The following is a 22,488-nucleotide window of genomic DNA, read 5'->3' as shown; positions in this document are numbered from 1 at the left end:
CTAACAAATATCTTTACAAACTATATTGAGAGATTTTTATAATTTATAATTATTACAGTATGTGTCGCTATAATACTTTGTCATATATTATAAATGGTCATTTTGACATTGCGTTACTAAATGAAACCACGTACTCGTCTTCACCTTTGCTGACATTGTGCCAAAAATTATCCAGTAATAACGAATATTTTCATCAAAAATGCTGGATTTAATTTCCTGATTTGCGTAGGTGTATTTCTGACTGAAAATATGATGTTGTCGCTGCGACGAATTCTCTTAGACTAGTAGTATTGGTTTTAGGGCGAGTAAAATTAAAATTACTATTTATTGATATTTATTTTGTTCGAACCTTACACATTTTTATTTTACGTCTACGGCTCAAGTAACTTATTGTAAAGCGTTATTTCCAAGTAGATAAGTATGTGGTTTCATTCAGTAACGCGATGTCAAAATGACCCTGTATATACTCTGTGGCGTAACTTGGGAGAGGTCTAAGTCCAGCAGTGGACTGCAAAAGGCTGATGATGATGAAGATGATGATGATGATGATGATGAGAGATGATTAACTATAACTACTCCACGAGATTAAAAAGGCAAAGTTTCTTGTAATATTCTAAAAGATTACCAATTCTTAACTATATAAAGAGTTAATTATTTACAAATTATATACAGGGTGTTGCATGATCGGTGGATCAACAAAACAGATCGATAACTAACCGCCGATAAACGATCTCAATCGCTCTTTCCAATCTATCGCGTAAAATCAACCAGTTTAAACAGAATGTGGCAAAAAAACACGAATACGCGTCGTTTTATTGTGATTGGTTGAAACTAACATGTGAATGACGCATTCGTTTCTCGATCAGGGCCCTTATTCTGTATGGCAGTGTAAACGCGTAACGCAGCCGTGTCATGTTATCTTGAGAATTGTTCGTGGAATAGTATTCTGTAAGCCAAATTTCTATAGTCCTACACATGACGCGTTGTGTTACGTGCTTGTTACACACTGTCAAAGTAACGTGCGGGATAGAGAATAAGGCCCCTGGGCGCTTATTCCCTGTGACAGTGGAAACTCGTAACGCGGTCGTGTTACCTTCATGAAATTAGCGTGAAATGATGTTCTATATGCCAATTGCTATTGTCTTCAACGCGACACGTTGCGTTAAGAGCCTGTTACGGGCTGTCAAAATAACGTGTGGCGTAGGGAATAAGGCCCCAGTCAAATATCAAAATTAAACATCAACTTACTAGTAGTTTTTTGGTACATTCTAAAAGGGGTGCAATTTTTTTTGGACATACAATGACTTTTTTTAATTATTTTGTTATCATGTTCGGATAGGAAATCAAGGTACCCTAACCTTTATGGTAATTTAATAATGAATCAATTTCCTACTTTGAGGTATATAGGCGCTGTAGAGGAACAGATGGTAACGTTCCTCAATGGAAGGGGAAGATTTCCAGATGTTGCTTGTGACCGGCCGCAGCCCTTCCGACGGTTCCTATTCGGAGGTGGTATACAAAGTCATTTTGACATTGCGTTACTAAATGAAACCACATACTCGTCTTCACCTTTGCTGACATTGTGCCAAAATCATCCATTAACAACAAATATTTTCACCAAAAATCCTAGTTTTAGTTTTATTTAGTTCTTATTTTATCATTTGTAGTTTAATGCAAATATGGCGTGTGCGTGAGTGTATTTCTGACTGAAAGTATGATGTTGCCGCTGCAACGAATTCTCTTAGAGTAGTAGTAGTGGCATTAAGGCGTGTAAAATTAAAATGACTTAATAAATGTTTATATTGTTTGAAACTTACACTTTTCTTTTTATTTTACATCTACGGTCTAAGTGACTTATTGTAAAGTGTTATTTCGAAGTAGATAAGTATGTGATTTCATTTAGTGACGCGATGTCAAAATGACCTTGTATTTGATGCGCGTCGTGCAAACTCTGCTATCGCAAGTCAGTATCGTCTGTCGCCATCTAGCGTGATTGTTGTGCGTTATCACTGCAATAGGATAGTTTGCTATGTTTGATTTAGTTTATTATTGCGTGGATTTTAAAAATTCCTTTTCCGATAGATTTTAGATAAAAACATTTTTGTTACTTGTATTTTTTAAAAAGTTGTCAAATACTTTGTTGTATTAATACCATAGTCTTCTCGCAGTTCCATTGATATTTACGGGATGGCGATGTATATACTAATTGTACCGCAACCGACTTTTGCATTCCGACCTATTTTTGTGGTAACCAGTTCAATTCTAGAAGTTTTCTAGAATCTTTTCTTAGCTATACCGTGCGTTTTGACGGTAACTAGAGTTGTAGAAAGTTCTCGAGTGTCGCTAGCGCCATCTAGTTGTTGACAGCCATCCAACCATTGTCGCCGCTCGGTAACTTCACTTGTATGAGACGAATCATTTCACCATTTTCGTCTACGATCTGAAATTTCAAATTTGATTATTGTGAAGCCTTCAAAGTCTATTGGTGGCGTAGTTATATTATGCGCGGTGTACGTCGCCGCTTACAGGTCCTGGGTTCGAATCCTAGATCGGGCGAAGTGATATTAAGGTATTCTGTATAAGCCCGTAGTCACGAATTTGTGTCTGATATGGCGATAGGCTCGACTATCACTGTAGAAGTATGCCCTGGACCCACCTCTGCCTACCCCTTCGTTCCTAAAGGCGTGGTGTGTGTTTAATGTTCGTTTGTATTAAATAGAATCATGTTCTGCGACAAAAAGAATATTTTTTGGAACCTATAGACGTATTTCGCTTATCATTATTTAGCGTATAGTATTGTTTACCCATATTAAAATATAAAATAAAAAAACGACAAAACTTCCAAAATTAACAAGAAATTACCTCAGCATTTTCGAGTTGTGAGACATCAACCGCTTCGAGTAACGTAGCCTCCGATCTGTCGCCGGTCAAAGCTTCTGTGGAAATAAAGTAATATAAAATGTATTGCAAATGGCAAAAGGACGAAAATGCTTTGACTTTTGTACAGCGTGTTGCAAAATAAAGGTATCAACAATAACACGATATAAATGGTTCATTTTGTCTTTTTGCTTCAATAACGAGTTAAGTTTGACCAATCATATATGTGATAATTTAAACATTCGTATCTGATTTTTTTGTGAGTAACTTAGTATCTTTTACGTATGTAATAGTGACTTAAAGTATTTATATCAACACAATCATTTTTTGAAAATCCTGTCCTTAAAATTCCATTTTTAAAATATATTATTAAAAGCAGAGGCGATTTTTCACTAAATGTCATGAATGAATGTAAGAAAAAAAAAAATTTTTTTTTGTCAACAACCACTAAGTCAGCGTAGTGCACTAAGGCCTCAACCCAACAGTGGAACAATATATAATTCAGAATTAGTGCTAAAAATGCAACTTACGGATAATTAGCGGATCATCGTCAGGTAAGCTCAATGGGTTTTTACCTGCAAATTTAAAATATTAAGGAATTATACTTTTTTCTAGAATTAAATAGCTATGGTTCGTAGAATTATATTGAAGAGTATTTTAGCGCGATATTACTGTGAAAGTAACGTATTACTAATGTACCATAGCATGTTAGATATAACAATAGTACTTAACTGTAAGTGGCATGCATATCAGCCAATTGTCAACACGCAATACTTTTTTATTTTAGATATAAGGATATGTATGCTGTTGGTGTACCTTATTAAATAAATAAATAAATGCGATAGTACGAAGTTGGTACCCTGTTTTCGTTTTTATAAGACTTAAATTAAGTTGTTGATAAAAAAACTGATTAATTTTTAAAAATATTTTTTTTTCCTTTTTTTTTATGAACACCCTGTATTTATAAGGTTATATTTACCGATTATCGATTTATCCTCCGTCGAATCTAATTCGAGTTCATCAGTTCCAAACATCTGAAATTAAATGATACACACATTTTAGAACAGCCTGTAGTTGGGAATGTAGAATATGCGTATAATTATAGGACATTAAAAATATTTTCTAGTTGATAAAGTCCTCGTGTCAGTCTGTGTAGGTAGGATTGCGTTGTTTATTTTTGCCGCCAAGCTACAACAAGTTCTACAATTGATTCCTCTTTATTTCCAGTTTAAAAACACACGTGAAAGGTTAATTGAAGGGAATTCGTTGCGTCTTTTTTCATACATATTTTAAATCAGATTATTTTTCTAAACGATTGGTACAACCGTAATAGATTTTTTCGATTCATAGCAAGATTGGACCAATAAGATTTTTTTTTTGACAAGCTTATGCAAAGAACTGGATTAGAGATTGTAATTATTTATCAAAAACTGCCGCAAGTCAAATAAGTCTTTCACACATCAAACTGATTACTTACATTGGTCGCAACTTTGGTAACTCTTGGCTGGTTCACGACTATGGACTCCGCTATGTGACCCTGTAACATTTAACTTGGGTAAATGGTGACATCAGTTGTGTTCTAAAAAATTAACTACATATCTTAACTCAACTTTCAGAGTTTTCTCTGACTCGAGCTTTTTTGCTCGGGTTTATTGACCACCCGCCCTGATACCTTCAGGGAGGAGGTAATTCAGTCTCCCTGTTGTTCCCCGTGTACGAGAAACGTGTCCCCTAACACTCTGCTCAATATAATAAACGTATGGATTGCTGCTCGTTTTTGGAGGATGTTGATATCTATGTTGGATCTCTTAACTAATATTATCAATACGAATATTTGTGAAAATGTTTGGATGTACGAATATGTGAGACGTAAACTTAGGAACCGCTGAACGGATTTCGATGATTGACGGCGTAAGCGACACAATTTATATTTTGGATTTTGCTAATAATTTACTTTTTTTTTTAAATGTCTTAAAATCTAAATTAAAAATTAGTTCCGCATTGATAACAATTTAAAATGCACGTAACGCCATCTATTGTAATTGTTGAATTCTATTAACATTGTACATTATGTGAGTTTGACACAAAAATAAAATAGAGGGAGTCAGTGTTCGCTTAAGCCGTTGCTGTGTTCGCGTTGAGTGCAATAGGAAAAAATTAGCAGTTTCGATAAATTGTACGCAAAATATTGTAAAAGTGATTAAAGACTTAACAGCCAATGAGCGTGCGGCACTAAAGTTGCTACGTAACTGTCGATGTATATATATCCTTTTCTAACTAATGTATGCTGCATCTTTTTATTCCTTCTTCGAGTCAATTTGTAAAGGTTATAGCAAATAGTGCGCCGTTTTTATGTGCCATTTTGTTAGTGTATGGCGCGTCTATTTGTAAAACGTCATTGGTATTGAATGATTAATGAAGATGTATATTGTATAGTGACTCACGGAGTGGTTCATGTGTTCGTAGAGCAGGTGCTTGCGCATGAAGCCGGCGCCGCAGGCGAGGCACTCGTAGGGCTTATTGTTATTACTATTAACTCACGGAGTGGTTCATGTGTTCGTAGAGCAGGTGCTTGCGCATGAAGCCGGCGCCGCAGGCGAGGCACCTCGTAGGGCTTATTGTTATTACTATTAACTCACGGAGTGGTTCATGTGTTCGTAGAGCAGGTGCTTGCGCATGAAGCCGGCGCCGCAGGCGAGGCACTCGTAGGGCTTATTGTTATTACTATTAACTCACGGAGTGGTTCATGTGTTCGTAGAGCAGGTGCTTGCGCATGAAGCCGGCGCCGCAGGCGAGGCACTCGTAGGGCTTATTGTTATTACTATTAACTCACGGAGTGGTTCATGTGTTCGTAGAGCAGGTGCTTGCGCATGAAGCCGGCGCCGCAGGCGAGGCACTCGTAGGGCTTATTGTTAGTACTATTAACTCACGGAGTGGTTCATGTGTTCGTAGAGCAGGTGCTTGCGCATGAAGCCGGCGCCGCAGGCGAGGCACTCGTAGGGCTTCTTGTTATTACTATTAACTCACGGAGTGGTTCATGTGTTCGTAGAGCAGGTGCTTGCGCATGAAGCCGGCGCCGCAGGCGAGGCACTCGTAGGGCTTATTGTTATTACTATTAACTCACGGAGTGGTTCATGTGTTCGTAGAGCAGGTGCTTGCGCATGAAGCCGGCGCCGCAGGCGAGGCACTCGTAGGGCTTATTGTTATTACTATTAACTCACGGAGTGGTTCATGTGTTCGTAGAGCAGGTGCTTGCGCATGAAGCCGGCGCCGCAGGCGAGGCACTCGTAGGGCTTATTGTTATTACTATTAACTCACGGAGTGGTTCATGTGTTCGTAGAGCAGGTGCTTGCGCATGAAGCCGGCGCCGCAGGCGAGGCACTCGTAGGGCTTATTGTTATTACTATTAACTCACGGAGTGGTTCATGTGTTCGTAGAGCAGGTGCTTGCGCATGAAGCCGGCGCCGCAGGCGAGGCACTCGTAGGGCTTATTGTTATTACTATTAACTCACGGAGTGGTTCATGTGTTCGTAGAGCAGGTGCTTGCGCATGAAGCCGGCGCCGCAGGCGAGGCACTCGTAGGGCTTATTGTTATTACTATTAACTCACGGAGTGGTTCATGTGTTCGTAGAGCAGGTGCTTGCGCATGAAGCCGGCGCCGCAGGCGAGGCACCTCGTAGGGCTTCTTGTTATTACTATTAACTCACGGAGTGGTTCATGTGTTCGTAGAGCAGGTGCTTGCGCATGAAGCCGGCGCCGCAGGCGAGGCACTCGTAGGGCTTCTTGTTATTACTATTAACTCACGGAGTGGTTCATGTGTTCGTAGAGCAGGTGCTTGCGCATGAAGCCGGCGCCGCAGGCGAGGCACTCGTAGGGCTTCTTGTTATTACTATTAACTCACGGAGTGGTTCATGTGTTCGTAGAGCAGGTGCTTGCGCATGAAGCCGGCGCCGCAGGCGAGGCACTCGTAGGGCTTCTTGTCGCTGTGCACGAAGCGGTGCGTGTTGCGGTTGTCGCGCGTCGTGAACGTCTTGCCGCAGATCTGACGAAATATAACCGCCACTGAGTACCCGCAACTCATAATAATAGTCACCTAATGGTGGTAGGTCTCTCATATTTGAAAGTCCGCCTGGGTAAGTATCATTGCAATGTCTATTTCTACCGCCAAGCAGTGTGTAGTCACTGTTTTTTTCCGGTTTGAAGTGTAACTACTGAACATAATAAGACTTAACATCTCATGTCTCAGGATGGCGAACGCATTGAAATACCAAACAATACTTTCTAATTCAAAGTTTTGATGTTTCTCCTGTTTATGGGCGGTCGTATCGCTTACCATCAGGCAAACGGTAAGCTCGTCTCGTCACTCAAAGCAATAAAAAAGAAAACATCACAAGAACTAAATGATAATAAATTATAACATCTGAGACTGCGAGTCATCGGACCTTTGAGTTGCGAAGACCATGAGACTCAAAGCCATAGGGTATATGAGACCATGAGTTCCCCAGGCTTATGGGCAGAGTTGGTCTACGGAGAGGCGAACAGGGGAAACCCCCTGTGGTACATTGAAGGACCCTTTTTTGTTACAATCTTACCCGATGAAATTGGTAAAACTGTTTTTTTTACTTCGCCCGGGACTTTGTTAACCTCGCCACTACCTATAGGACTATGAGTCACAAAGACCTTAAAACTACACCACTCACCTCGCAAACGTAAGGCCGCTCGCCGCTGTGAGTCCGGATGTGTTTCTTGTAATGTTCGGGGTACACGAACGTGGACGAACACACTTCGCACTTGAGCGGTCTCTCGCCCGTGTGCGACGCCTTCACGTGGTAGTCTAGTAGCCTGCAATGGACATATAATGCGGAATGTAATATTTTCACTTCGTAACTTATTTCGTGGCATACTGTTATAATAGGTGCTCATATTACCTTCTCCGTTTGAACTGCTTGGGACATAGGCTGCAGGCGTGTCGCTTCTCGTTGAGATGCGTGGCGCGGCGGTGCGAGTGCAGGTTGGAGCGCTGGCTGAACGTCGCGCCACACGTCTCGCACGCGAACGGACGCTCGCCTGCCGATAACACGGACTACAGATCCTATACCATATATATAGAGCGAAAAGAGCGTTTGAGATCGTTCATTGAAAATGGCGATTAGTGAACGAGTGAATTTTGTAAGGAGGGAGGCGGTATGTGCGTGCGTGTGTGTGTGTGTGTGCGTGTGTGTGTGTGTGCGTGTGTGTGCGTGTGTGCGTGCGTGCGTGTGTGCGTGCGTGCGTGTACCGGTGTGCGTGCGCAGATGGTCGCACAGCTCGGCGCGGCGCGCGTGTGTGCGTGCGTGTGTGTGTGCGTGTGTGCGTGCGTGCGTGTGTGTGTGCGTGTGTGCGTGCGTGTACCGGTGTGCGTGCGTAGATGGTCGCGCAGCTCGGCGCGGCGCGCGTGTGTGCGTGCGTGTGTGTGCGTGTGCGTGCGTGTGTGCGTGTGTGCGTGTGTGTGCGTGTGTGCGTGTGTGCGTGCGTGCGTGTACCGGTGTGCGTGCGCAGATGGTCGCGCAGCTCGGCGCGGCGCGCGTGTGTGCGTGCGTGCGTGTGTGTGCGTGTGTGCATGCGTGTACCGGTGTGCGTGCGCAGATGGTCGCGCAGCTCGGCGCGGCGCGCGTGTGTGCGTGCGTGCGTGTGTGTGCGTGTGTGCATGCGTGTACCGGTGTGCGTGCGCAGATGGTCGCGCAGCTCGGCGCGGCGCGCGTGTGTGCGTGCGTGCGTGTGTGTGCGTGTGTGCATGCGTGTACCGGTGTGCGTGCGCAGATGGTCGCGCAGCTCGGCGCGGCGCGCGTGTGTGCGTGCGTGCGTGTGTGTGCGTGTGTGCATGCGTGTACCGGTGTGCATGCGTGTACCGGTGTGCGTGCGCAGATGGTCGCGCAGCTCGGCGCAGCGCGCGTGTGTGCGTGCGTGCGTGTGTGTGCGTGTGTGCATGCGTGTACCGGTGTGCGTGCGCAGATGGTCGCGCAGCTCGGCGCGGCGCGCGTGTGTGCGTGCGTGCGTGTGTGTGCGTGTGTGCATGCGTGTACCGGTGTGCGTGCGCAGATGGTCGCGCAGCTCGGCGCGGCGCGCGTGTGTGCGTGCGTGCGTGTGTGTGCGTGTGTGCATGCGTGTACCGGTGTGCATGCGTGTACCGGTGTGCGTGCGCAGATGGTCGCGCAGCTCGGCGCGGCGCGCGTGTGTGCGTGCGTGCGTGTGTGTGCGTGTGTGCATGCGTGTACCGGTGTGCGTGCGCAGATGGTCGCGCAGCTCGGCGCGGCGCGCGTGTGTGCGTGCGTGCGTGTGTGTGTGCGTGTGTGCATGCGTGTACCGGTGTGCGTGCGCAGATGGTCGCGCAGCTCGGCGCGGCGCGCGTGTGTGCGTGCGTGCGTGTGTGTGCGTGTGTGCATGCGTGTACCGGTGTGCGTGCGCAGATGGTCGCGCAGCTCGGCGCGGCGCGCGTGTGTGCGTGCGTGCGTGTGTGTGTGCGTGTGTGCATGCGTGTACCGGTGTGCGTGCGCAGATGGTCGCGCAGCTCGGCGCGGCGCGCGCGTGTGTGCGTGCGTGCGTGTGTGTGCGTGTGTGCATGCGTGTACCGGTGTGCGTGCGCAGATGGTCGCGCAGCTCGGCGCGGCGCGCGTGTGTGCGTGCGTGCGTGTGTGTGCGTGTGTGCATGCGTGTACCGGTGTGCGTGCGCAGATGGTCGCGCAGCTCGGCGCGGCGCGCGTGTGTGCGTGCGTGCGTGTGTGTGCGTGTGTGCATGCGTGTACCGGTGTGCGTGCGCAGATGGTCGCGCAGCTCGGCGCGGCGCGCGTGTGTGCGTGCGTGCGTGTGTGTGCGTGTGTGCATGCGTGTACCGGTGTGCGTGCGCAGATGGTCGCGCAGCTCGGCGCGGCGCGCGTGTGTGCGTGCGTGCGTGTGTGTGCGTGTGTGCATGCGTGTACCGGTGTGCGTGCGCAGATGGTCGCGCAGCTCGGCGCGTCGCGCGAAGCCCTTGCCGCAGGCGCCGCAGGCGAAGGGCCGCGCGCCGGAGTGCACGACGCCGTGCACCTCCAGGTTGTGCTGCGTGCTGAATGCCTTGTCTGTAAACAGTTTTTTTTTATTAAATATCACTTATTTACAATTTTCTTTATACTGCTAAAATATATTTTCCTTCTATTTCTTTTATTACCAATAAAAACAAAATCATTATTTGTTATTTCTTAATTGTTTTCAGACAATGAAATTAAATAGGTACTTCATAATATTATTTTTACATTTAAATTACAAAACGATCATTTCAACTTACTGCATATGTTACAGATGAAATCCTTGATCCCTGAATGCGTCTTCTCGTGCTGGTTCAGATTCTGTTGCGTGAGAAAAGATTTCGAACACTGTTTACATTTGTAGGGTCGTGGTCGATCCTGAAAAATAAAAAGTATTTTTATCATTCGAGAAGGTATGTGGTAATAATAAGGGTGTTACAAATATAAACTACACAGAATATCAACAAAGGTTTGGGAGATCCTGGTCTTAATTTTAAATTCGTGTGAGCTCTTCAGAAACAATAGATCTCTGACGTTTTGCAGGGAATTATGAGAAAAGACAATAAAAAATATAGGTTTTTTTTTTTACATTTAAAAGTTGCAATTCGATAGATTCGATATTGGATTAAATAAAAATAAAATGTTTGAAATAGATTTTTATGTATCTCACAATTTCTACTCCAAATTTTTATTTCGAACTTTTTATAAAGTAAAGTATCATTGAAAAGTTAATTAAGGGTTGTTTTGTGTCGAAGATAATTTTTTGTTTTTTTTTTTTTTACAGCACATACCTCACGCTATCTCAACAGCCTAATACCGCTTACAATATCAAATAATCGGGAATAATCAGGAATGGACCAATGAGTCCTGATGAGTATACTCACTGAATGCGTCTTCTGGTGTGCAATGAGCGTGTACTTGGACGCGAAGGTCTTCCCGCAGGAGCGGCAGGTGTGGATCCGCGCCTCATCCCCGCGGGCGGCACGGGGGGTCGGCCCCACGCCCAACTTCTTCGAGTGCACAGCTGTAATGAAGATTGCGTTATACAGGGTGTGCATTATAAGAGTATTTTGTCAAATTTAATTAGGCACATATTTGAAATATTATGTATTTTCTGCATATTTTGAATTAGTTAAAATTTTTCGATCCAAAAAAATTGCCTTACGCATGACTTGACTGTCAAGCGATAAGCGGCTGACGAAGCCCTTTGAAAGCGACATTTAAGAACATTATAATCTATACTATTATATAAAGCTGAAGAGTTTGTTTGTTTGTTTGAACGCGTTAATCTCAGGAACTACCGGTCCAAACCGAAAAATTCTTTTTGCGTTGGATAGCCCTTTGTTCGTGAAGTGCTATAGGCTATATATCATCACGCTATGACCAATAGGAGCGGAGCAGTAATGAAACATGTTGCAAAAACGGGGAAAATTATTAGTTTTGAGAGCTTCCGTTGCCTGCGCTGCGTAAACGGGTAAAGTTATGCAACAATCATGTACGACGGGATTGTTCCACTTAAAAAGTTCTAAAAAATATATTATAAAACAAAGTCCCCCGCTGCATCTGTCTGTCTGAACGTGTTAAACTCAAAAACTACCAAACGTATTAAGATGAAATTTGGTATGGAGACAGTTTGAGACCCCGGGAAGAACATAGGCTCCCGGGAAACTACTACTTTTATAACGGAAAACTTTAGCCTGAAAAACTTTATAACGCGGGCGGAGCCGCAGGCAAAAGTTAGTATAGTATATTTTTGCTAAGCAATTTTTGACAACCTGAACAATCTATGGGAGACTTTTCGGTCCTCACACACTCCTGTAAGTCAGGATCAGCAGTGCCAGTCATTTTGACATCGGTGAGCTTCAGTTCGGTAAGGAATACTAAAATCCATGGATTTAATCAATTGATTAAATCCACGGGAAAAGTAATTAGTTTTCCCGTTGTTTTGTCTATACGTACCCATGTGTGAGGTGTAGTCTGCGCGGCGACGGTAGGTGTCGCCACAGAGGCGGCAGATGTAGAGACGCGCGTCGTGCAGGTGGCGCAGGTGGCGCATCATCCACTCCGCCTCGCCCACCGCTGGGGTAGCGCTGCCCAACGTACCTGCAACAATTGTATGTTAGAATTATGTACTGTTCGCGGATTTGCACGTGTCAAAAGGTTTTCATAGAATGTAAATACTAAGGCATACGGAAGTGTGTGTGCTGAATTAACATAATAATGTATATGCACGAGTATGCACCTGTGAAAATCTTATCAACGAATTTAAATACTATGTAAATTGTAGACATGAGGTCTATATGACTTCTGAAATTAAAATAATACAGGCCTGTTTATGAGTTTTGAATTAATTCGACATTATAACAAAGAAAAGTACACAATAAATATCTTATTTTGTGAACAATCATCTCAATATCACACAGGCAAATATACACTCAGTAATTTACACCAGTGCCCAACAATGGGACTAAACATAGGCAGGGGCGTAGCTACAGGAGGCTAGAGGGTATAGTGTATTAACCCTAGAGATCATAGGCCCTTCAGACCATGTCATTGTTGACCTTAGGTACAATGTATTAACGCTTGAGACTAGAGGTCCTCCAGACCATAACCAGTTTCTTAGTTCAACTTTATTTTTTAGATCTCCACCGTATGAGTACTAATAAAGCATCTCTGCCAAAAAGTTTAACTAGGGACCTTTTTTCTTCCCACCCAGGTCATCACATTGGTTTAAATTATAATGTTATGTATATAGAGACGTATTGATGGTCATATACTTTGTTCTATTACCCTTATTATACTATTACATGACTTTCATGACTACTTATATATATTTTTTTATACATTGCACCTTATGGTAAGTGGAGGATCCAATAGAATATCGACTGACGAGAGATGACCCCTCCGCAATCGACACAATTACGCCGATTGGAAACGGATATACACAGGCTGATCCCGGAACGCGACACTTACGTGGACTACGGCGGGTTTTAACACTTTGTAGATCGCTATCCGGGCAGATAAAGAATATAATACCACCGGCTAAATACACACTGCACACTACAAATGGCCACTGAGCGGGAGTCCCCATGTTTTTAGCACCTAGGCCACTGGGTCAAGGTCACCATGTTTTTTTATACCTAGCCCTTAGCTATACCACTGATATCTTGCACCTAGCCTCTTGGTTATGTAGGTACCCCACTGAACACAGCGCTGGGTAGTGGTAGTGGTGGGTACCCACCGTGGTTCTTATTCTCGCACAGCAGACAGCGGAACTTGCCGTCGACCCTCTCGACCATGCTGAGGGCCGCCCTGCTGCTCGTGTTCTCATTCTTGCTCTGCACCGACTTCACGCGGTACATCTCGCCCGATTCCACTTTTATGAACGCGCAACCTGAAATCAACAGCACATATATTTTTTATTAAATTTCAGTATAATTAACGTGATTTTTGTAGCCAGTGTAACTATTGGACATAAGACATCTCATGTCTCATGGCGAGCGCAGTGGAATACCAAAGAATACTTTGTAATTCAAGGTGTTGGTATTTCTACTGTTTATGGGCGGTCGTATCGCTTATCATCACGCGAACGGAGAGCTCGTCTCGTCATTTAAACAAAAAAAAACTTAATATTACATATTGGAGCATTGGGTAATTTGAAATAATAATCATGCAAAACCAGACAACACTTCAATGCGCATTGTATTACAAATCTAGTGTGTCCATCGAGTTGGTGCTCGGCCTCGAGAACGTTTGCCTTCGGTATTGCCAACGATGAAAGTCTCTCCAGATTTTCGTCCTATTTCCGTATAAAAAAACAGATTAGACTCGTCTGCCACCAAGTTCTATAAACTAGTTGAAGATGCAATGAACAGAAACCGGTGGAGACAAATAATCCGCTCTAAATGCGGTACATCCAGCGATGACCACGATCCTCAGTCATGAGGGACCGACTACACAGAGAAAGAGAGTATTAGAAATAGTCCCTAATAGTAGATATCTCATCCTCTCCCAGTGACCGTCCTGAGCCGAGGTCCGTAACCCATTAGTAGGTTGCCTTCAGGTTATTTAATTTTCAAGAGTTGCACCTAAAGAACTCACCCAAAAGTCCATTGTGTTTGTATAAGTCTGCGCCAACCCTTGTTAGGCTAATAAACTTAAGGGTGTCCAAAAAAATTGCTTAACAAAAATAGACTTTATTTGATGTCCATTAAAGTCGTTGTCAAAACGCTCCGGTTCACATCAGTTGCCAGTAAAGTAGGGTAGTCAAATAATTCAGATAAAAGGCAACCTTCTTAAATATATAGACGTACCTTGCTCCTGCGCCGCCGCTATAATGGCATTCGCCGTTTCTTCATCTCCGGACACTTGTAGCTCTATCTGAGGCTCGTCATTCGAGTCTGGAATTTTAATAAAAACATTTGAAATTTTCTCGTAAATTTTTTTCTATTATACAGGGTGTTACAGAATACAGGTATCAGCAATTATCTTAATGTCTAAGTACTTTTTTTAAATTATTATTTATTTACAGTATGAATACATTTTTTTTTTATTAACACTATTCTTATTCAAATATATTTTTTATTTTGTATATTGTGTTGTGTCATCGGTCCTTGATAAGTATGCAAATTTTCATATTAATGCGACATCTTAAAGTACGTCTAAATTGTCTTCAAAGATTCCAATTACACACAAACATACTAACATACGATCAATAAAAGCCTGTGAAAAATACGTGCCACTAGTGATGGCAATTAAAGCTATTTCGAAATTTCACGAAGTGTTGGATTAATTAGCAATAGCATTATTCATTAGCATGCTAATTTTCATGTGTTTATTTTATTTTATTTAGACATAGCTACAGAGTATAAATTGTAATACAAAAAAATAATAGTAAAGGATATGTAGTTTTAACAGTGCTAAATTCAAACTCGGACTGCCTCGGTGGCGTAGTTGTATTGCACGTCCGGTACAATAGCGCTCTGAGGTCCTGGGTTCGAATCCCGGGTCGGGCAAAGTGATATTTGGGTTTTTCTGCTCAGTATCAGCCCGGAGTCTGGAATTTGTGCCCGATATGGCGATAGGCTCGCCCCCTATCACATCATGGGACGGAACATACTTGGCGAAAAGTGGGTGCCCTAGTTGCGCCTCTGCATACCCCTTCGGGGATAAAATGCGTGATGATATGATATATATGATATGTATATATGTAAATTCAAACTCCGATAAAAGTTACGCACATCATTACAATACGAAACACAAAATTAAACAACTACTATACAATCACTCTAGTTAGATCTTTTTTATATAACTATTTAGACTTAGTGAGAAAATATCTAGGACTTTACTGATATCATTATGTGCTCTACACATGCTTAATATAGGATCATTATACGCAACATTGTTAGAGGTAAATGGTATAAAAAACAGATTTTGTACTCGGTTACTACCACCTCTCCACTTTTATCGAGAGATGGCTCAACAATTCACTGCTAGCATGCTAATGCTAATTGCTAATATGACATGAATAAAAATTGTGTAAATTATAATTTACGAATTACATTTCGCAAATTTGTGAAAGCTAAATATAATTTAGCACGCTAACAATTAATGCTAATTAATCCAACACTACATGCCACTGCTGATACTGGCTTACAGTTATGATGGTGGGTGTGAGGGTGTGGTAGTCCAGTAATACCTTGACTGTCGCCCTGGTCGTGGTCGGGGTGGTGGTCGGTGGCGGACTGGTGGTCGGGCACCAGCGCCAGCTCGCCGCCGTCCAACACGAGCCGCTGCCCGCTGACCATGCGCAGGATCGAACCATTATCACCGTCCAGGACTATTGTATCTGCAATATAATGCATTCTTAATAAAATAATGACCTATTTCAAAATTGTCGATTCGTGGCAGTCGTCGGAAAACTAATTAGAAGGTTTACCACACAGATGGAGCTACAACCCTTAGGAGCCGTTCAAGTATTATGTAACGAAATTCGGAGGGATGGGGGATCTCCTAAAACGGTACGATGCGTTACGGGAGGGGGATCTCGTACAAAGCGTTATGTAACATTTTTTTTATTTCAAAACAATAACAAAGGTGTGTTAGCGATTTTCCAGTATTTTGCGTGTAATAATGGTGAATATTCTAAAAAAATTGTCACTTTAGAGTAACATAACTTTTGCAGGGGCGGCGGAGACGTACAGATTCACGTTACGGCGTGTTACATGGAGGGATAGGGGGATCAAAATTCTTCAAAAATTGCGTTACGTAATACTTGGACGGCTCCTTATCATCATAGACCATCTACTCACGCTCATCATCGTCATCACCATCGTTCATGATCTGCAGCTTGCCCAGTATGTACTTGTCGTCGTCGCCGCCGCTGCTGCCGCTGTCCAGCGACTGCAACACGCTGACGTCTATCAACTGCGAGTCCGATGACTTCGACGGCCGCTGCGGATATACAGGGTGGTTTGTTAAACAGGTATCATTTTGTAATGATGTTACTAATATCCTAAACAACAAATATATTGCATTGTTAAAGATGCCGTGAATATACAGGGTGGTTTGTGAAACAGGTATCATTTTGTAAAGATGTAAGTAACTAATATCGTAAACAACAAATATATTGCATTGTTAAAGATGCCGAGAATATACAGGGTGGTTTGCGAAATAGGTATCATTTTGTAAAGGTGTAACTAATATTATAAACAACAAATATGTTGTTGTTAAACATGCAATACACCTCCGCTAACTTTATGGTGTTTTTATATAGTATATAATTCTAGTATTTAATATAGTATTTAATAAATTATTACATATGATAGTTTGACCGGTAAAATAAAAAACCTGTTTTGATGGAGCCTCTTTTGTTATATCGTTTTAATGTTATTTTGTCGATGTTAGAAATAGTTTTATATATTACATGATGAGGTTTTTTATTTTCCTGGTCAGACTGTAAAGTAGATTTAAACTATAATTTTATTAAGTAGTTCTTCGCGTCTATATAACAGACGGACACTATATTCGAAACAGGGAAAAAAATTATATAAAAAATACTTTTAAAGCTAATGAATGATGCTTTACCTTGACACCCTGTACTTCTAGGACTAGATCGCCATTGGATGACGTCACAGGAACAACTGATAATGCGCAATCTGTAATAAATATCATACTTTTTGTATTTATACGTGGTACGTGTCGTTTGTGTATGGAGTAGGGTCCATATGACCATCGACTGTCGAAAGAAGATTATCCCTCAGCAGTTGACACTATTATGCCAGCCTGTTTCCGGATATACACAGGCTGATCCTGGAACGCGACACACTTACGTGGGCCATTATGGCGGGTTATAGAACGATTTTTTTTTTGCTTTGTATAACGAGACGAGCTTGCCCTTCGCCTGCTGATCAGCGATATGACCGCCCATAAACAGTAGAAACATATCCAGCACCTTGAATTACAAAGTATTATTTGGTATTCCCTTGCGCTCGCCATCCTGAGACATGAGATGTTAAGTCTTATTATGTCCAGGGCCCTTATTCTGTATGATATTGTAAACGCGTAACGCGGTCGTGTCATGTTATCTTCGAGAAATGTGCGTGGAATGGTATTCTGTAAGCCAAATTTCTATAGTAATAAACATGACGCGCTGTGTTACGTGCTTGTTACGCACTGTTAAAATAACGTGCAAGATAGAGAATAAGGCCCCAGTAGTTACTCTGGCTACAATGTCCTTCATACCGGAACACAACAGTAACTACACACTGTTGCTAGGAGGCAGAAATAGACATTGCGGTGGTACTTACCGAGGCGGACACTCACATATGAGAGACCTACCACCAGTAAAATAAACCACTACCACCTCCACCAACCACCACCACCAATAACTTAAACAGTGAATTAAAATAATTACCTTCATCAATCTCCATAGTATCATCATCATCATTGACATCCTTCTCCAAATCCACATCGTTCGACAATAGTTCTTTAGTCAACGAGTTAAAGCTCAAAGTCTTCATATCACTGCTGGAAGAAGTGATTACATTCTCGTTGAGCGAGTTGGCTAGTGTTGTGAGTATGTCCGTCTTCTGGGACTGTGTTGTTTCTTGTTGGGAAATCATCGTGTTGTTTATCGTTATTACTGGAGGACTCTGGAATAGAGAATTATTTTAATGATGAATAACCTGGTTGGGAGTGGTACGGTTTACTGAAGTCATGTCCGTTGCAAAATCCAAAGCACACGGCTCTGGATTTTACAAACTTATGTTTATTCTTTATCAATTGTCGTTTACGGAGAAGGGAACTTCGTGAGATTTATGTACAAATTCTGCAAAAAGTTTTGTTTTGTAAGACCACGGCAAAGTAAGTGAAGTGGGGCCCAATAGAATATCGACTAACAAGAGATGATAACAGTACGATACAAAAAGGAAACCCTATTTTGTCTATTTATTTTTGAATTATTTACTAGTATATTTTGTTAAAGTTTACGAGTAATAATAATATCAGCCCTGTATTATATACTTGCCCACTGCTGAGCACGGGCCTCATCTACTACTGAGAGGGATTAGGCCTTAGTCCACCACGCTGGACCAGTGCGGATTGGTAGACTTCACACACCTTCGAAATTCCTATAGAGAACTTCTCAGATGTGCAGGTTTCCTCACGATGTTTTCCTTCACCGTTAAAGCGAACGATAAATTCACAAAGAATTTACCTTATTCTGATCCAAAACGAAATTAGATTTAGTAGCGGCGGCCAATTTGCTCACTTTCAACAATAAATCCGGCGTCAAAGGCTGGAGTTTGGACGCGGGTAACACAATTTTGCCCATTTTCTTATCGCTGTTACAACTTTTCACGGGCACTTTTGATTTAATATCAGCCTCATATGTGTCATAATTCAAATTGCTTTTTGATAAGGAGATTTTGAATTGATTAACCATGGCCATTTTCATCGCTCGCAGACTGGAAAGCGAAATATTCACACATTAGTATGCTATAGTCAAAAAATCTCTTAAAAACAGAATAACACCTTTGCATGACTTTTAATTAAAAAAAATATAATAGACACCATGAAAAAGAGGTTAAATTTGATTTATTGTTCTTTTGAATGTTGTACTATATTATTTTTCTGAGTAAAAATTGCGGTTTAAATTCTAGATTAAGAAAATTTGTTTACATACTGCGTGTTACGCAGTATTAAAACAAAATTTCTGTTAGAAAGCATCAAACATTTCATTGAAATAACAAGTGATTAATTTGCCGTTACTATCTTACATGTTTTTAAATACCCCCATTTTTGAACATTCTGTATTTTTTTTAATATCCCCATTTTTTTGAACATCCTGTACTATTTTTTGGTAGTAACGCTATTTTCGAACATCCTGTATATTGATACTCACTCAACAGCCGTATTATCATATTCAAAGACCGACTTGAAACATTTCGTACACAGAAGCTTCGAATGCACGGCATCTTCTTTTAATGGTTTGTCTATAATTTCACTGACCACTTCTAACAAAGTTTTTCCCGATGGTAAAGTGTTCTGAAAAATAATTCATAAAAGATTTGTTAAGAATTATTGATTAATTTGGAATGTATATTATTTTAAATTATGTTATCACAAATAGAATAGCAGAAAAAGTTTAAATTGGTTAATGAACTAGGTTGATATAAATTTAAAAAATGTGTTATATTCAGATTAAAGAAAGCAGTTGTTTTCATTCAATAGTGCAGTGGTATGTGTTATTGGGTTATTTATATGAAATCAATATAGATATAAATAACATAATAGACTGATTACAGGAATAAAGAATAACAACAAAAATAACTTTTAAAAATAATTTGTGTGATTATCTACTCTAATTGAAAGGATGTTTATAAAAGGTTGCATTCTCTTGACACGGTGAAATATTCTGTACATGTTATATATTAAACATTTCAATTTATACCAGGTTTTACGCAAAATAAATTGATTATGCTTTGATATTGATCAGTTACAATGTTAACAAACAAATTGAATAATCACCAAATTGATCACACTCCCACATTATAAATTTTTAGTCCTGCATTAATACTCAATCAAGTGTTTTCATATCAAAATACAAGTATATCTGCAAAATCCTATTTGTGCTACGTATGTTCTAGCTTTTAAAATTTATGTTTCTATATATAACATTCCCTGAAGCAGTCCTTTTAAAATTAAAGGAAGAAGTCTAGAACAGGGTTTTTCAAACTTTTGGCTGCACAAACCCTGTAAAAGTTTCCAGATGACAGCAAACCTCTTAACTTACTAATGTATGTATTAACCCCAGCCCGCCCCCCCTTTATGGTCATCAAACCATTATGTAAATCTTATCACAAACCCCTTTCCGTTGAATGGTGAACCCCTAGGAGCTCGCATACCTCACTTTGAGAAACCCTGGTTTGGAATATGAAGGATACTTACAGGATGCCCAAATATGTTTATCGCATTCTTCATAAACGAGTTGGTGAAGGTGTTGCACAAAAAGCAACAGTTGTTCATTCTGGAATCAATGGCAGACATTCAGACCAAGGTGATAAAAATATGCTTTTAGCAAATAGACTTATTTAATTTTTTTATTTTTAGCTAGATCTATTACAGCCTATCTCATACCCCTCCGAATATTTCCCTGAACATTTGACCGAAATGACAAGTTAGAAAAAAATTGATGGCTGGTGTTCAAAGATGAAGGTTCCGAGTCCTTTTTTCTCTCATCCCCTTTATTTTTTCAAAAATATTTTATGTACACACACTATTTAGTGGTGGTAAGCTGTATCATTGAAGAATTGGAGCTATTCCCAGATGGATATTTTATATATGGGTGTAGCAATACCTACTTCGTAACAAGTCACCCATGTTGGCAGGTCACTTCCACCACTACCAATTGTTTTAATACAATTGATTTCAAGCACGCCTTTATATTAATCTAGGCCATGGTTTATCTGTCTGTAATTTTTTTAAGTTTAGAGGTTTTGCATTTACTTTTACATGAACAAACCTTTGAATGTATTTAAGTAGTATGTAATATGTAGAGCTATGTTAGCCAACTAAAATGTATATTGAACAGATCTTACATTTGCTTCATATAATTACTTCATTATCCAAGCAATACTGATTTAAATCGACTTAGAATATCACTCATGCTGGTTACATCAATACATACAATTACATACAATTTTTTTGCTATTATAGTTGTTTTTATTGAATAACAGGTTTGATATCCATATTGTAGAGGATCTATTGACTCTGCTACATGGCTATCAAAGATATCCTAAGAATAGAAAGTCAGTATTTGCAATAAGACCGATTCGCCATTGTAGATGTAATAAGACCCTTTGAATACCCTTAATTATAGATTTAAACCAACTATATGCAACCTTTTTTTAACACAAAGAGGTCTTAATTACGGTGCTAAAGCTTTTATCGAACTCAAGTGTATTGTAATTAAAATTTATTGTTTTATTGATATCAAATGTTGTCACAATTAAGTGATTTTATTCCTATTGGGTTAAAAGCTCAAGCGATCTTGGAAACAGTTCTCTTACTTTTTTACTCAAATAAGCCACTTGGATATGCTTCCAGGCCACAAGTATAGTTGAATTCTAAACATTCTTTGTACATCTGTCATTAACAGAACGAAGTCCGTTTCAATTGATTATCTGCTTGGTATTTTTAACTTATTGAGGAATCCATTAATCATATTGTATCAAAAAATTCGTTCTTTGGGAGTGGAATAATGCCGTTTAAGAGGTGACTAAACTTTGCAACTAGACCTAAGATTTAATAATAAACAAGTTCTTGACATAAATTCAGGTTAAGTTAATTTTTATTAGATTACCGAGATTTCTTTACTTCGAGTTACACATTTTCTATTTGAGATATTTATAATTTGACTATTGAATTTGATCAATAAATGTGAGGTAGTTTATTGAATCTCTTGGAAGCTTACTTTTATAAGTAAGTTTATTATTTTAGTCGTTATTAAAATAAAATTCTGTAATAATTCGTCCCAGTAAAATTACATAATGTTGAAAATATAGTTTTTTCGAAACAATTTCGACCAACACCCCTATCAAACACTGTTTACGTTTTTATCGCCGGCTATATAATTTCAAAATTACTACCACCATACGCAAAATAATATTAGAATAATTGATAAAAAATGTCAATTCCATTTATGTATTTCTACTTACCGTGGCCGCCATTTTTGGCACTACACGCACTTTATTCACATATAAATTGCTATATAATACGATAAAACGCGAAAAATATCACCCACCTGCCTATAATTTTGAATATCTCATTTGATTTTATTATTTTCTGAAGGTTTTCAGATGGTTTTAATGTAAATATGTTGTCAGCAATGAATGAGACAAGCAGGCAGCCACCATTACGTACTCAATCATTGGAAGTTTCTCATATTCGCCATTAGGAGCGCTAGTATCATCCGGTTACGTTCGTTTGCAAATCCATTTTTTATCCTAGAAAGCTGTTTTTATAATAACTTGAGGTCTTAATATTGTTCTATTGGATATAAGTATGAGAA

At 40.5% G+C, this 22,488-nt stretch overlaps 2 protein-coding genes across 5 annotated transcripts in view; one reads left to right on the top strand and one right to left on the bottom strand.

The window, feature by feature from the left end:
* The window catches only part of LOC115452193 (heterogeneous nuclear ribonucleoprotein L-like), a 464,908-nt gene that overhangs the window by 385,681 nt on the left and 56,739 nt on the right, over window positions 1-22,488 (top strand). The gene's annotated exons all lie outside the window — the stretch shown is intronic.
* Window positions 1,994-22,339, bottom strand: LOC115452192 (PR domain zinc finger protein 5). 3 transcript variants are annotated; one of them, XM_037437233.1, is made up of 23 exons: window positions 22,136-22,339; window positions 20,367-20,445; window positions 19,321-19,463; window positions 18,634-18,883; window positions 17,833-18,070; window positions 17,004-17,074; window positions 16,229-16,370; window positions 15,616-15,765; window positions 14,231-14,317; window positions 13,159-13,311; window positions 11,877-12,020; window positions 10,802-10,941; window positions 10,178-10,295; window positions 9,834-9,971; window positions 7,806-7,944; window positions 7,578-7,719; window positions 6,843-6,919; window positions 6,487-6,550; window positions 4,355-4,414; window positions 3,857-3,911; window positions 3,408-3,452; window positions 2,863-2,936; window positions 1,994-2,440 (listed from the first exon to the last, which is right to left on the bottom strand). In XM_037437233.1, the coding sequence occupies exons 2-23, from the start codon at window positions 20,442-20,444 to the stop codon at window positions 2,354-2,356; spliced, it is 2,595 nt and encodes an 864-aa protein (XP_037293130.1). In that variant the 5' UTR covers window position 20,445; window positions 22,136-22,339; the 3' UTR covers window positions 1,994-2,353. The 3 variants fall into 3 exon arrangements, with proteins under 3 accessions (XP_037293130.1, XP_037293121.1, XP_037293124.1); XM_037437224.1 differs by having other exon boundaries at window positions 22,222-22,339; XM_037437227.1 differs by lacking the exon at window positions 6,487-6,550 and having other exon boundaries at window positions 6,779-6,919; window positions 22,222-22,339.

Source organism: Manduca sexta, chromosome 2 (assembly GCF_014839805.1).
Source record: "Manduca sexta isolate Smith_Timp_Sample1 chromosome 2, JHU_Msex_v1.0, whole genome shotgun sequence".
In the NCBI taxonomy this organism is placed as follows: Eukaryota; Metazoa; Arthropoda; class Insecta; order Lepidoptera; family Sphingidae; genus Manduca; species Manduca sexta.
The sequence above is the reverse complement of the archived record's forward strand: the minus strand, read 5'-3'. Positions and strand labels throughout refer to the sequence as shown.